Source organism: Indicator indicator, chromosome 29 (assembly GCF_027791375.1).
Source record: "Indicator indicator isolate 239-I01 chromosome 29, UM_Iind_1.1, whole genome shotgun sequence".
NCBI classification, from domain to species: Eukaryota; Metazoa; Chordata; class Aves; order Piciformes; family Indicatoridae; genus Indicator; species Indicator indicator.
The window spans coordinates 2,819,351-2,834,840 of NC_072038.1; the positions used below are offsets into that span (position 1 = coordinate 2,819,351).

At 54.7% G+C, this 15,490-nt stretch overlaps 1 protein-coding gene across 1 annotated transcript in view; it reads left to right on the forward strand.

Moving 5' to 3' along the window:
• DNAH9 (dynein axonemal heavy chain 9) overlaps nucleotides 1-15,490 on the forward strand; it is a 243,779-nt gene that overhangs the window by 166,779 nt on the left and 61,510 nt on the right. Inside the window, exons 56-57 of the mRNA XM_054394050.1 lie at nucleotides 9,263-9,427; nucleotides 12,466-12,606. Of these exons, the coding sequence (XP_054250025.1) occupies nucleotides 9,263-9,427; nucleotides 12,466-12,606 (306 nt within the window). The remainder of the gene's footprint in view (nucleotides 1-9,262; nucleotides 9,428-12,465; nucleotides 12,607-15,490) is intronic.

Genomic DNA, 15,490 nt, shown 5'->3' on the forward strand with positions numbered 1-15,490 from the left:
TGTTCCCTCCATGCCCTTGTGTGTGTTCCCTCCATGCCCTTGTGTGTGTTCCTCCATGCCCTTGTGTGTGTTCCCTCCATGCCCTTGTGTGTGTTCCCTCCATGCCCTTGTGTGTGTTCCCTCCATGCCCTTGTGTGTGTTCCTCCATGCCCTTGTGTGTGTTCCCCTCCATGCCCTTGTGTGTGTTCCCTCCATGCCCTTGTGTGTGTTCCTCCATGCCCTTGTGTGTGTTCCCCTCCATGCCCTTGTGTGTGTTCCCTCCATGCCCTTTTGTGTGTTCCCTCCATGCCCTTGTGTGTGTTCCTCCATGCCCTTGTGTGTGTTCCCTCCATGCCCTTGTGTGTGTTCCCTCCATGCCCTTGTGTGTGTTCCCTCCATGCCCTTGTGTGTGTTCCCTCCATGCCCTTGTGTGTGTTCCCCTCCATGCCCTTGTGTGTGTTCCCTCCATGCCCTTGTGTGTGTTCCTCCATGCCCTTGTGTGTGTTCCCTCCATGCCCTTGTGTGTGTTCCCTCCATGCCCTTGTGTGTGTTCCCTCCATGCCCTTGTGTGTGTTCCCCTCCATGCCCTTGTGTGTGTTCCTCCATGCCCTTGTGTGTGTTCCTCCATGCCCTTGTGTGTGTTCCCTCCATGCCCTTGTGTGTGTTCCCTCCATGCCCTTGTGTGTGTTCCCCTCCATGCCCTTGTGTGTGTTCCCTCCATGCCCTTGTGTGTGTTCCTCCATGCCCTTGTGTGTGTTCCCTCCATGCCCTTGTGTGTGTTCCCTCCATGCCCTTGTGTGTGTTCCCCTCCATGCCCTTGTGTGTGTTCCCTCCCTGCCCTTGTGTGTGTTCCCCTCCATGCCCTTGTGTGTGTTCCTCCATGCCCTTGTGTGTGTTCCCTCCATGCCCTTGTGTGTGTTCCTCCATGCCCTTGTGTGTGTTCCCTCCATGCCCTTGTGTGTGTTCCTCCATGCCCTTGTGTGTGTTCCCTCCATGCCCTTGTGTGTGTTCCCTCCATGCCCTTGTGTGTGTTCCCTCCATGCCCTTGTGTGTGTTCCTCCATGCCCTTGTGTGTGTTCCCTCCATGCCCTTGTGTGTGTTCCCCTCCATGCCCTTGTGTGTGTTCCTCCATGCCCTTGTGTGTGTTGCCTCCATGCCCTTGTGTGTGTTCCTCCATGCCCTTGTGTGTGTTCCCCTCCATGCCCTTGTGTGTGTTCCCTCCATGCCCTTGTGTGTGTTCCCTCCATGCCCTTGTGTGTGTTCCTCCATGCCCTTGTGTGTGTTCCCTCCATGCCCTTGTGTGTGTTCCCTCCATGCCCTTGTGTGTGTTCCCTCCATGCCCTTGTGTGTGTTCCCTCCATGCCCTTGTGTGTGTTCCTCCATGCCCTTGTGTGTGTTCCCTCCATGCCCTTGTGTGTGTTCCTCCATGCCCTTGTGTGTGTTCCTCCATGCCCTTGTGTGTGTTCCCTCCATGCCCTTGTGTGTGTTCCTCCATGCCCTTGTGTGTGTTCCTCCATGCCCTTGTGTGTGTTCCCTCCATGCCCTTGTGTGTGTTCCCCTCCATGCCCTTGTGTGTGTTCCCTCCATGCCCTTGTGTGTGTTCCCTCCATGCCCTTGTGTGTGTTCCCTCCATGCCCTTGTGTGTGTTCCTCCATGCCCTTGTGTGTGTTCCCTCCATGCCCTTGTGTGTGTTCCTCCATGCCCTTGTGTGTTCCTCCATGCCCTTGTGTGTGTTCCCTCCATGCCCTTGTGTGTGTTCCCTCCATGCCCTTGTGTGTGTTCCCTCCATGCCCTTGTGTGTGTTCCTCCATGCCCTTGTGTGTGTTCCCTCCATGCCCTTGTGTGTGTTCCCCTCCATGCCCTTGTGTGTGTTCCCTCCATGTCCTTGTGTGTCTTCCCCTCCATGCCCTTGTGTGTGTTCCCCTCCATGCCCTTGTGTGTGTTCCTCCATGCCCTTTTGTGTGTTCCTCCATGCCCTTGTGTGTGTTCCCTCCATGCCCTTGTGTGTGTTCCCTCCATGCCCTTGTGTGTGTTCCTCCATGCCCTTGTGTGTGTTCCTCCATGCCCTTGTGTGTGTTCCCCTCCATGCCCTTGTGTGTGTTCCCTCCATGCCCTTGTGTGTGTTCCCTCCATGCCCTTGTGTGTGTTCCCTCCATGCCCTTGTGTGTGTTCCCTCCATGCCCTTGTGTGTGTTCCTCCATGCCCTTGTGTGTGTTCCTCCATGCCCTTGTGTGTGTTCCCTCCATGCCCTTGTGTGTGTTCCCTCCATGCCCTTGTGTGTGTTCCCTCCATGCCCTTGTGTGTGTTCCTCCATGCCCTTGTGTGTGTTCCCCTCCATGCCCTTGTGTGTGTTCCCTCCATGCCCTTGTGTGTGTTCCTCCATGCCCTTGTGTGTGTTCCTCCATGCCCTTGTGTGTGTTCCCTCCATGCCCTTGTGTGTGTTCCTCCATGCCCTTGTGTGTGTTCCCTCCATGCCCTTGTGTGTGTTCCTCCATGCCCTTGTGTGTGTTCCCTCCATGCCCTTGTGTGTGTTCCTCCATGCCCTTGTGTGTGTTCCCTCCATGCCCTTGTGTGTGTTCCTCCATGCCCTTGTGTGTGTTCCTCCATGCCCTTGTGTGTGTTCCCTCCATGCCCTTGTGTGTGTTCCCTCCATGCCCTTGTGTGTGTTCCTCCATGCCCTTGTGTGTGTTCCTCCATGCCCTTGTGTGTGTTCCCCTCCATGCCCTTGTGTGTGTTCCCTCCATGCCCTTGTGTGTGTTCCTCCATGCCCTTGTGTGTGTTCCCTCCATGCCCTTGTGTGTGTTCCCTCCATGCCCTTGTGTGTGTTCCTCCATGCCCTTGTGTGTGTTCCCCTCCATGCCCTTGTGTGTGTTCCCTCCATGCCCTTGTGTGTGTTCCTCCATGCCCTTGTGTGTGTTCCCTCCATGCCCTTGTGTGTGTTCCTCCATGCCCTTGTGTGTGTTCCCTCCATGCCCTTGTGTGTGTTCCTCCATGCCCTTGTGTGTGTTCCCTCCATGCCCTTGTGTGTGTTCCCTCCATGCCCTTGTGTGTGTTCCCTCCATGCCCTTGTGTGTGTTCCTCCATGCCCTTGTGTGTGTTCCCTCCATGCCCTTGTGTGTGTTCCCCTCCATGCCCTTGTGTGTGTTCCTCCATGCCCTTGTGTGTGTTCCTCCATGCCCTTGTGTGTGTTCCCTCCATGCCCTTGTGTGTGTTCCTCCATGCCCTTGTGTGTGTTCCCTCCATGCCCTTGTGTGTGTTCCTCCATGCCCTTGTGTGTGTTCCCTCCATGCCCTTGTGTGTGTTCCCTCCATGCCCTTGTGTGTGTTCCTCCATGCCCTTGTGTGTGTTCCTCCATGCCCTTGTGTGTGTTCCCTCCATGCCCTTGTGTGTGTTCCCTCCATGCCCTTGTGTGTGTTCCTCCCTGCCCTTGTGTGTGTTCCTCCATGCCCTTTTGTGTGTTCCTCCATGCCCTTGTGTGTGTTCCTCCATGCCCTTTTGTGTGTTCCCCTCCATGCCCTTGTGTGTGTTCCTCCATGCCCTTGTGTGTGTTCTCCTCCATGCCCTTGTGTGTGTTCCCTCCATGCCCTTGTGTGTGTTCCTCCATGCCCTTGTGTGTGTTCCCTCCATGCCCTTGTGTGTGTTCCCTCCATGCCCTTGTGTGTGTTCCTCCATGCCCTTGTGTGTGTTCCCCTCCATGCCCTTGTGTGTGTTCCCTCCATGCCCTTGTGTGTGTTCCTCCATGTCCTTGTGTGTGTTCCTCCATGCCCTTGTGTGTGTTCCCTCCATGCCCTTGTGTGTGTTCCTCCATGCCCTTGTGTGTGTTCCCTCCATGCCCTTGTGTGTGTTCCCTCCATGCCCTTGTGTGTGTTCCCTCCATGCCCTTGTGTGTGTTCCTCCATGCCCTTGTGTGTGTTCCCTCCATGCCCTTGTGTGTGTTCCCTCCATGCCCTTGTGTGTGTTCCTCCATGCCCTTGTGTGTGTTCCCTCCATGCCCTTGTGTGTGTTCCCTCCATGCCCTTGTGTGTGTTCCTCCATGCCCTTGTGTGTGTTCCCTCCATGCCCTTGTGTGTGTTCCTCCATGCCCTTGTGTGTGTTCCTCCATGCCCTTGTGTGTGTTCCCTCCATGCCCTTGTGTGTGTTCCTCCATGCCCTTGTGTGTGTTCCCTCCATGCCCTTGTGTGTGTTCCTCCATGCCCTTGTGTGTGTTCCCTCCATGTCCTTGTCTGTGTTCCCCTCCATGCCCTTGTGTGTGTTCCCCTCCATGCCCTTGTGTGTGTTCCTCCATGCCCTTGTGTGTGTTCCCTCCATGCCCTTTTGTGTGTTCCTCCATGCCCTTTTGTGTGTTCCTCCATGCCCTTGTGTGTGTTCCTCCATGCCCTTGTGCCCTTGTGTGTGTTCCTCCATGCCCTTGTGTGTGTTCCTCCATGCCTTGTGTGTGTTCCTCCATGCCCTTGTGTGTGTTCCCTCCATGCCCTTGTGTGTGTTCCTCCATGCCCTTGTGTGTGTTCCTCCATGCCCTTGTGTGTGTTCCCTCCATGCCCTTGTGTGTGTTCCCTCCATGTCCTTGTGTGTGTTCCCCTCCATGCCCTTGTGTGTGTTCCTCCATGCCCTTGTGTGTGTTCCCTCCATGCCCTTGTGTGTGTTCCCTCCATGCCTTGTGTGTGTTCCCCTCCATGCCCTTGTGTGTGTTCCTCCATGCCCTTGTGTGTGTTCCTCCATGTCCTTGTGTGTGTTCCCCTCCATGCCCTTGTGTGTGTTCCTCCATGCCCTTGTGTGTGTTCCCCTCCATGCCCTTGTGTGTGTTCCTCCATGCCCTCGTGTGTGTTCCTCCATGCCCTTGTGTGTGTTCCCCTCCATGCCCTTGTGTGTGTTCCCCTCCATGCCCTTGTGTGTGTTCCCTCCATGCCCTTGTGTGTGTTCCTCCATGCCTTGTGTGTGTTCCTCCATGCCCTTGTGTGTGTTCCCTCCATGCCCTTGTGTGTGTTCCTCCATGCCCTTGTGTGTGTTCCCTCCATGCCCTTGTGTGTGTTCCCTCCATGCCCTTGTGTGTGTTCCCTCCATGCCCTTGTGTGTGTTCCCTCCATGCCCTTGTGTGTGTTCCTCCATGCCCTTGTGTGTGTTCCCTCCATGCCCTTGTGTGTGTTCCTCCATGCCCTTGTGTGTGTTCCTCCATGCCCTTGTGTGTGTTCCCTCCATGCCCTTGTGTGTGTTCCCCTCCATGTCCTTGTGTGTGTTCCCTCCATGCCCTTGTGTGTGTTCCTCCATGTCCTTGTGTGTGTTCCCTCCATGCCCTTGTGTGTGTTCCCTCCATGCCCTGTGTGTGTTCCTCCATGCCCTTGTGTGTGTTCCTCCATGCCCTTGTGTGTGTTCCTCCATGCCCTTGTGTGTGTTCCCCTCCATACCCTTGTTTGTGTTCCTCCGTGCCCTTGTGTGTGTTCCTCCATGCCCTTGTGTGTGTTCCCTCCATGCCCTTGTGTGTGTTCCCCTCCATGCCCTTGTGTGTGTTCCTCCATGCCCTTGTGTGTGTTCCTCCATGCCCTTGTGTGTGTTCCCCTCCATGCCCTTGTGTGTGTTCCTCCATGTCCTTGTGTGTGTTCCCTCCATACCCTTGTGTGTGTTCCTCCATGCCCTTGTGTGTGTTCCTCCATGTCCTCGTGTGTGTTCCCCTCCATGCCCTTGTGTGTGTTCCCCTCCATGCCCTTGTGTGTGTTCCCCTCCATGCCCTTGTGTGTGTTCCTCCATGCCCTTGTGTGTGTTCCCCTCCATGCCCTTGTGTGTGTTCCTCCATGCCCTTGTGTGTGTTCCCTCCATGCCCTTGTGTGTGTTCCTCCATGTCCTTGTGTGTGTTCCTCCATGCCCTTGTGTGTGTTCCCCTCCATGCCCTTGTGTGTGTTCCCTCCATGCCCTTGTGTGTGTTCCTCCATGCCCTTGTGTCTGTTCCTCCATGCCCTTGTGTGTGTTCCCTCCATGCCCTTGTGTGTGTTCCCTCCATGCCCTTGTGTGTGTTCCTCCATGCCCTTGTGTGTGTTCCTCCATGCCCTTGTGTGTGTTCCTCCATGCCCTTGTGTGTGTTCCCTCCATGCCCTTGTGTGTGTTCCCTCCATGCCCTTGTGTGTGTTCCTCCATGCCCTTGTGTGTGTTCCCTCCATGCCCTTGTGTGTGTTCCCTCCATGCCCTTGTGTGTGTTCCTCCATGCCCTTGTGTGTGTTCCCTCCATGCCCTTGTGTGTGTTCCTCCATGCCCTTGTGTGTGTTCCTCCATGCCCTTTTGTGTGTTCCTCCATGTCCTTGTGTGTGTTCCTCCATGCCCTTGTGTGTGTTCCCCTCCATGCCCTTTTGTGTGTTCCCTCCATGCCCTTGTGTGTGTTCCCCTCCATGTCCTTGTGTGTGTTCCCCTCCATGCCCTTGTGTGTGTTCCCTCTATGTCCTTGTGTGTGTTCCCTCCATGCCCTTGTGTCTGTTCCTCCATGCCCTTGTGTGTGTTCCTCCATGCCCTTGTGTGTGTTCCCTCCATGCCCTTGTGTGTGTTCCCCTCCATGCCCTTGTGTGTGTTCCCTCCATGCCCTTGTGTCTGTTCCTCCATGCCCTTGTGTGTGTTCCTCCATGCCCTTGTGTGTGTTCCCTCCATGCCCTTGTGTGTGTTCCTCCATGCCCTTGTGTGTGTTCCCTCTATGTCCTTGTGTGTGTTCCTCCATGCCCTTGTGTGTGTTCCCTCCATGCCCTTGTGTCTGTTCCTCCATGCCCTTGTGTGTGTTCCTCCATGCCCTTGTGTGTGTTCCCTCCATGCCCTTGTGTGTGTTCCCCTCCATGTCCTTGTGTGTGTTCCCCTCCATGCCCTTGTGTGTGTTCCTCCATGCCCTTGTGTGTGTTCCCTCCATGCCCTTGTGTGTGTTCCCTCCATGTCCTTGTGTGTGTTCCCCTCCATGCCCTTGTGTGTGTTCCTCCATGCCCTTGTGTGTGTTCCTCCATGTCCTTGTGTGTGTTCCCCTCCATGCCCTTGTGTGTGTTCCTCCATGCCCTTGTGTGTGTTCCCCTCCATGCCCTTGTGTGTGTTCCTCCACGCCCTTGTGTGTGTTCCTCCATGCCCTTGTGTGTGTTCCCCTCCATGGCCTTGTGTGTGTTCCCCTCCATGCCCTTGTGTGTGTTCCCTCCATGCCCTTGTGTGTGTTCCTCCATGTCCTTGTGTGTGTTCCTCCATGCCCTTGTGTGTGTTCCCTCCATGCCCTTGTGTGTGTTCCTCCATGTCCTTGTGTGTGTTCCCCTCCATGCCCTTGTGTGTGTTCTCCTCCATGCCCTTGTGTGTGTTCCCCTCCATGCCCTTGTGTGTGTTCCCTCCATGTCCTTGTGTGTGTTCCTCCATGCCCTTGTGTGTGTTCCCCTCCATGCCCTTGTGTGTGTTCCTCCATGCCCTTGTGTGTGTTCCTCCATATCCTTGTGTGTGTTCCCTCCATGCCCTTGTGTGTGTTCCCCTCCATGCCCTTGTGTGTGTTCCTCCATACCCTTGTGTGTGTTCCTCCATGTCCTTGTGTGTGTTCCCCTCCATGCCCTTGTGTGTGTTCCCCTCCATGCCCTCGTGTGTGTTCCTCCATGCCCTTGTGTGTGTTCCTCCATGCCCTTGTGTGTGTTCCTCCATGCCCTTGTGTGTGTTCCCCTCCATGCCCTCGTGTGTGTTCCTCCATGCCCTTGTGTGTGTTCCTCCATGCCCTTGTGTGTGTTCCCCTCCATGCCCTTGTGTGTGTTCCTCCATGCCCTTGTGTGTGTTCCCTCCATGCCCTTGTGTGTGTTCCTCCATGCCCTCGTGTGTGTTCCCCTCCATGCCCTTGTGTGTGTTCCCCTCCATGCCCTTGTGTGTGTTCCTCCATGTCCTTGTGTGTGTTCCCCTCCATGCCCTCGTGTGTGTTCCCCTCCATGTCCTTGTGTGTGTTCCTCCATGCCCTTGTGTGTGTTCCCCTCCATGTCCTTGTGTGTGTTCCTCCATGCCCTCGTGTGTGTTCCCCTCCATGTCCTTGTGTGTGTTCCTCCATGCCCTTGTGTGTGTTCCCCTCCATGCCCTCGTGTGTGTTCCCCTCCATGTCCTTGTGTGTGTTCCCTCCATGCCCTTGTGTGTGTTCCCCTCCATGTCCTTGTGTGTGTTCCTCCATGCCCTTGTGTGTGTTCCTCCATGCCCTTGTGTGTGTTCCCCTCCATGTCCTTGTGTGTGTTCCTCCATGTCCTTGTGTGTGTTCCTCCATGCCCTTGTGTGTGTTCCCTCCGTGCCCTTGTGTGTGTTCCCTCCATGCCCTTGTGTGTGTTCCCCTCCATGTCCTTGTGTGTGTTCCTCCATGCCCTTGTGTGTGTTCCCCTCCATGCCCTTGTGTGTGTTCCCTCCATTGTGCCCATGTCCTTGTGTGTGTTCCCCTCCATGCCCTTGTGTGTGTTCCCTCCATGCCCTTGTGTGTGTTCCTCCATGCCCTTGTGTGTGTTCCCCTCCATGCCCTTGTGTGTGTTCCCTCCATGCCCTTGTGTGTGTTCCCTCCATGGCCTTGTGTGTGTTCCCTCCATGCCCTTGTGTGTGTTCCCCTCCATGGCCTTGTGTGTGTTCCCTCCATGCCCTTGTGTGTGTTCCTTCCATGCCCTTGTGTGTGTTCCTCCATGCCCTTGTTTGTGTTCCCCTCCATGCCCTTGTGTCTGTTCCTCCATGCCCTTGTGTGTGTTCCCCTGGGTGTGTGTTCAGCTGGCAGAAGCAGGCCCTGGGCAGTGGTCAGTGCAGGAGGCAGCAGCAGCAGCGATGTTCCTTCGAGCAGACGAGGCAGGAGAGAGAGCAAGCAGTGAGATGTGCACCCTGTGACAGGCCTGCTGGACAGGAAGGGGGAGTGCAGTAGAGCACCTCTGAGCCAGGGGACCCCTTCTCCTGGCGGGGGGGGTGGGGGGGAAGGAACCAAGTCCCACCTGGATCAAGTTGCTTTTGTCCACCTGGATCAAGTTGCTCTTGTCCACCTGGATCAAGTTGCTCTTGTCCACCTGGATCAAGTTGCTTTTGTCCACCTGGATCAAGTTGCTCTTGTCCACCTGGATCAAGTTGCTTTTGCCCACCTGAGGGGCTGGGTTCTCTCAGCTCATCCAGGATGGGTGTAACCCAGCACACCATCTCCAGAGCTCTGCCCATGTGCAGGAGTCACAGAGAGTAGAGCATGCAGCATGGCCTGTGGCAATGTGAGTCAGGAGCCTGTTGCCATATGCAGGTGGTTGATCCTTTCTTTTCCAGATGTGGTGTGGCTCACACTTTTTGATTTTGTTGCTTGCAGTCAGATCTCACAAAGGAGCAGAATGGCTTCAAAATCACCCTGAAGACCTTGGAGGACAACTTACTGTCCAGGCTGTCATCAGCATCAGGGAACTTCCTGGAAGACACTGCCTTGGTGGAGAACTTGGAGATCACCAAGCAGACAGCTGCAGAGATTGAAGAGAAGGTAGGGAGGCAGTGCTGGCCTGGAGAAAAGATGTGTGTGATGGTATCTGTTAGGGCTTGAGGGTGGAACACAACTGATTTACTCTGCTCACCTCTGCCCCTTCTGCTGAGCAGAGAGCAGGAAGTGGTATGAATTGGAGTGCTCTCCACTCTGGGCACCTTCAGGCCACTCAGCACTTAGGAGCTTCTGGATGTTAAATGGCCTATGGAAGACTAAGAGAAAGTGTTAGAGCCTGATGTAAAGACAATTAAATTTACACAGTGCATCAAGGCAGCTTTAAACTGCTCCACTGCAATCCTGAGCACATCACACTGCTCAATGAAGATGGACTTTAGTGCTGACCAGGGACTGGAATCCGTTGAGTTTGCAATCTGGAGACCATCTGCAAGAGCCTGGGTGCTGCACACCCTCCCCTCCTGGGTATAAATCAGCCCTTGCATTATCTGTGCAGTGTCAGCATGGCCACATGCCCTGCCCTGCCCTGCCCTGAGGAGAGGAAGTGAGGGAGCTGCACACTGAGCTCCCTCTGCCCCTGAGGGGACATGAGAAGTGTGGTTGGTACAGCAGGGCTAAGATCCCTTTAATATCATAGAGTCACAGAATGGGTTGGGTTGGAAGGGACCTGCAGGAGCATCCAGATCTAACCCCCTGCCATGGGCAGGGACACCTCCCACCAGCACAGCTTGCTCAAGGCCTCATCCAGTCTGGCCTGGAACACCTCCAGGCAGGGGACAGCCACAGCCTCCCTGGGCAACCTGTGCCAGTCTCTCCCCAGCCACACTCAAGAATTTCCTCCTCACCTCCACTCTCAATCTCCCCTCTCCCAGCTCAAAGCCATTGTCCCTCATCCTGGCACTCCCAGCCCTTGTCCAAAGTCCCTCCCCAGCTCTCCTGGAGCCCTTCAGCTACTGGAAGGCTGCTCTGAGGTCTTCCTGGAACCTTCTCTTCTCCAGCCTGAACAGCCCCAACTCTCCCAGCCTGGCCCCACAGCAGAGCTTCTCCAGCCCTCTGATCATCTTGGTGGCCTCCTCTGGACCCTCTCCAGCTGGGTCCCCCATATCTAGACACAGCCCTGCAGGTGAGGTCTCCCCAGAGCAGAGCAGAGGGGCAGGATCCTCTCTCTCCAGCTCTGGCCACACTGCTTTGGATGCAGTCCAGGCTGCCCTTGGCCTTCTGTGCTGCCAGTGCCCATTGCTGGCTCCTGTCCAGCTCCTCCCCCACCAGCACCCCCAAGGCCTTCTCTGCAGGGCTGCTCTCAGTCTCATCAGCCCCAGCCTGGATAGGTACTGAGAGTTGCCCTGACCCAGGTGCAGGACCTTGCCCTTGGCCTTACTGAACCTCATGAGGTTCTCCTCAGCCACCTCTCTGTTGTGCATGTGCTGAGCCCTTCCCTGCCCAGTCCCCACTGCAGGGCTGGCTGAGCTGGTGGATCAGCACTGCCTGTGTCACAGGACAGAGCCTCAAATAATCCCTGAGAGGCTCAGGAATGTCACTTTGTGCTGCTGAAATAGAATGAAAGAATGAACATGGCTGAGATGATACTGTGCTGGGGGAGCTGCCAAAAGGATTTTTGCTGTTTCCATCACAGCAGACACCTGGCCAGCAAGGTGGAGGGGGGAGGGGTGAGTTAGATAATGATGAGGAAAGGCAGCAAGTACTGCTGGAGGAACTTCCTGGAGGAGCTGCCTGCAGAGCAGCACTGGGGCTGTGCAGCCTCTCTCATTAATGTAGGGCAGGGATTGTGCTCCTGGGCTGGGCACTGGTGAGGCTGCATCTCAGATCCTGGGTTCAGTTCTGGGCCTCTCACTCCAAGAAGGACATTGAGGGCTGGAGTAGGTCCAGAGAAAGGCAACAAAGCTGGGGAAGGGTCTGGGGAACAGGGCTGTGAGGGAGCAGCTGAAGGAGCCAGAGAGAAGGGGTGGCTGAGAAGAGACCTCATTGATCTCCACAGCTCCCTGAGAGGAGGCTGCAGCCAGGTGGGGGTTGGGCTCTGCTCCCTAGTCTCAGTGATAGAAGGAGAGGAAATGACCTGAAATTGTGCCAGGGGAGGGCTAGGTTGGAGAGAAGGAAAAACTTCTTTGCTTCCAGAGTGGTCAGGGATTGGCAGAGACTGCCCAGGGAGGTGGTGGAGTCCCCATCCCTGGAGGGGTTTCCAAGCTGTGTGGCTGTGGTGCTGAGGGCTGTGGTTTGGTGGCAGTGGCTCAGCAGCAGTGGTGGCTTTGTGAGCTCTGGGTGAGGGCTGGACTGGATGATCCCAAATGGCTCTTCCAGCCTCAGCAGCTCAGTGGTTCCATGGCTCTGTGGCTCACGGGTGGGTGCTGGTCCCTGGGTGCTCCATGTGTGTTCCCGTGCCTGGCCTGATGTCTGGTGTGCACCCAGGCTGCATACCCAAGGCTGTGTTCACAATACTCTTGTCCTGTGTGACATTTCCATGGATGCTATCACGCAAGTCATCCATGACTGTGACTGCTTGTAAATACAGCTTTTCATTTGCTTCCTAATCTGAGCAGAAATAAATCAAACAAGCAGAGTCTAAAATCTACAATGAAATGCAATGAATATGTACAAATATACAAAATTCACAACATTCACAAATATATACAATCAACAGAAAAAGCACAATCGATCTCCCTTTGCTTCCCCCCAAGGGGACCCTCCCAAAGGGGCCTCCCTCTCCCAGGAGCTTCCCCCCAGGCCCCCCTGGACAGAGAAGCAGAGTTAGTTAAGCAGACAGTTGTTAACTTAGCTGCCAAGGTCAGTGTGTTATCTTCAGCCAGAAGAGAAGAAGAAACAGCAGCCAGACAGCCCAGCAACTGCCCCCACTGCCGAACGCAGAATGTGCAGAGTGCCTACTTTGTTTTGGGTAATAGTTCTTAAACATTTCTATCTATCCAATGGAAGTGTTTAGAACAATCGTTATTTTGCTTTCTTACACCCAGTAGTGACTTATTTACATTCTTTCACTTTCTCTGTTCTGAACTTTGCAAGGAAAAATTAAAAAGACAGTCTCAAACCATCACACTGTGTTTGCCCCCCAGGTCCAGGAGGCCAAGGTGACAGAAGCCAAGATTAATGAGGCCAGGGAGCACTACAGGCCTGCTGCTGCCAGGGCCTCTCTGCTCTACTTCACCATGAACGACCTCCACAGCATCCACCCCATGTACCAGTTCTCTCTGAAGGTATTGTGGGCTGTGAAACTCTGCTGCTGCTTCTCCTCTTCCTCAGGTTCAAAGCCTTGGGCCTCTGGGGCATGTTTGAACTCCCAGGCACAACAGTGACCTAACTAAAACGTTTCAGCTGCTTTGCTTTGTGGAGATGTTTCCTGTGGTCTGTTTCTCCTTAGCATCCACTGCCCTTGTGCTGTGTTTGGTGCTCCCTGGGAAAGCTCTGACCACAGCTTGGTTCAAACACTGAGCAGAACACACTCATTGCTGCCCTCAGTGGAAGGAGAAGTTCAGCAGTACCTGCCAAGAGCCAGTGAGGAGTGGTCTGAATGCCCAAAGGAAAGGTCCCTCTGTGTTGGGTCCTGGCTATGGGCCTGGGTCCCTGCTCAACTCTGAATCTGCCAGGTGTGAATTTGACCACAGGTGGTCAGGTCTGACCTGTGCCACCCACCCTGGGGCAGCAGAGCCCAGTGGGAAGCCCACAGCTGTGTGGGAATGGGAGCATGGCCATGTTTTCAAGTTCCTTCACACAATCACAGGATTGTTTGGGTTGGAAAAGGCCTCTGAGATCCTCTGAGACCATCAACCCAGCACCACCACGGCCCCAAGTGCCATGGCCACACCTTGCTGGAACACCTCCAGGCATGGGGACTCCACCACCTCCCTGGGCAGTCTCTGCCAATCCCTGACCACTCTTGCAGCAATGAAATTTTTCCTTCTCTCCAAACTAACCCTCCCCTGGCACAATTTCAGGTCATTTCCTCTCCTTCTATCACCTGAGACTAGGGAGCAGAGCCCAACCCCCACCTGGCTACAACTTCCTTTCAGGGAGCTGTAGAGAGCAATGAGGTCTCCCTCAGCCTCCTCCTCTCCAGACTGGGGGGGCTGGGGGAGGGAAGGTTATATGAGAAGGCATCCTGGGCTAGAACTTTTTCTAAACTGTGTCTAATCTTGACCAGTGACCTAGAAAGAAACAGAGAAGAGGATACAATATTTTGAGCCTCAACCAGAAAGAAGATTTTCTTTTTGATGTCTATGATTCACAGATTCACAGAATGCATGGGGTTGGAAGGAACCCTCAAAGGTCAGCCTGTCCAACCCTGCAGTCAGCAGGGACACCTCCAAGTAGATCAAGATGCCCAGAGCCAGGTCAAGTCTGACCATGATTATCTCTAGGGACAGGACCTCAACCTCAGGAAAAGAGACAGAATATCTTCTGTGTCCTTGCTCCACTGGTACACAAGGGGTGCAAGGTCCTGCACCTGGGTCAGGGCAACCCTCAGTACCAGTCCAGGCTGGGGGTGATGAGACTGAGAGCAGCCCTGCAGAGAAGGCCTTGGGGGTGCTGGTGGGGGAGGAGCTGGACAGGAGCCAGCAATGGGCACTGGCAGCACAGAAGGCCAAGGGCAGCCTGGACTGCACCCAAAGCAGTGAGGCCAGAGCTGGAGAGAGAGGATCCTGCCCCTCTGCTCTGCTCTGGGGAGACCTCACCTGCAGGGCTGTGTCTAGATATGGGACAACCAGCACAAGAAGTAACTGGAGCAGTTGGAGAGGGTCCAGAGGAGGCCACCAAGATGATCAGAGGGCTGGAGAAGCTCTGCTATGGGGCCAGGCTGGGAGAGTTGGGGCTGTTCAGGCTGGAGAAAAGAAGACTCCAGGGATACCTCAGAGCATCCTTGCAGTAGCTGTAGGGGACCTCCAGGCAGGCTGGGGAGGGACTGCTCAGAAGGGCTGTGGGGATAGGACCAGGGACAATGTTTTGGAAGTGGAGCAGGACAGAGTAAGGTTGGAGATCAGGAGGAAGTTCTGCACAGTGAGGTTGGGGAGACACTGGAACAGGTTGCACAGGGAGGTGGTAGAGGCCCCAACCCTGGAGACACATTCAAAGTCAGCCTTCATGTGTCTCTAGGCAGCCTGATCTAGCTGGAGATGTCCCTGCTGCCTGCAGGGGTTGGACAAGATGCCCCTGAAGGGTCCCTTCCAACCTGTTGCACTCTGTGAATAACAGAGACAGCACTTCCCAAGGCTTCTCTTTCCTTCTCCATCTCCTGCCTTATGTTTGCTTTATGTTTCCAGCCACATCAGCACTGTGTGTAAATACCCAGGGAATTACTGGGTGCTGAGCTTTTACCTAATCAATTCTGATGGCAGGTCATAAAGCATCATGTGAAGACACAGGGAGATGATGTTCACTTCCTCACCTCACAGCTAGAAGCCCATTAGAAGCTGGAGCACAGCAGATTTATCTGCTGCTCTGCAGCATGTTTGAAGACAATTTAAAGCCATGTTGAGCAGGGAGATGCATTCTGAGGCTATTTAATAATGCAGAGGGTATCAAATGCTGCTTTCATTTGTGGAGGCCTCATTTTTCCTCTTTAGAACCCTAAAAACACTGCTGCCACCACTCCTGCCTCCTCCACTTGCTCCTATCAGCTTGGACTGGACCAGTTTTAGCCTGGAGCTGGGTCCCTGTGTGTGGAACCTCTGAATTGCTAACAGGATCTGGGCTTTCTCTGCTGTTTCCATTTGCAGTTGGTATTTGCCAATGGCTCTTCTTCAGGTGGCTCTGTAAGTTCTTTGTCTTTTCTCACTTAGATCAGAAGTGCTCTTCCAAGAGCCATTAGTATCTTATGCAAGAGCATCTGCCTTGGCCTCAGTGCAGGAACCCATCCCTGAGGGGGCTTCACTGCCTTGTGAATCCCCTGGCACAAGATGAAGTCCTACCTGCCCCTCTCATCTAGGCCTTTGCTGAATGCAGACACCGAACACAAAGCTTTTTATTTAGAGTCAGGTTGCAAGGACCACCAAAGGTCATCTTGTCCAACCCCTGCAGGCAGCAGGGACATCTCCAGCTAGATCAGACTGCCTAGGGACACATGAAGGCTGACCTTGCATGTCT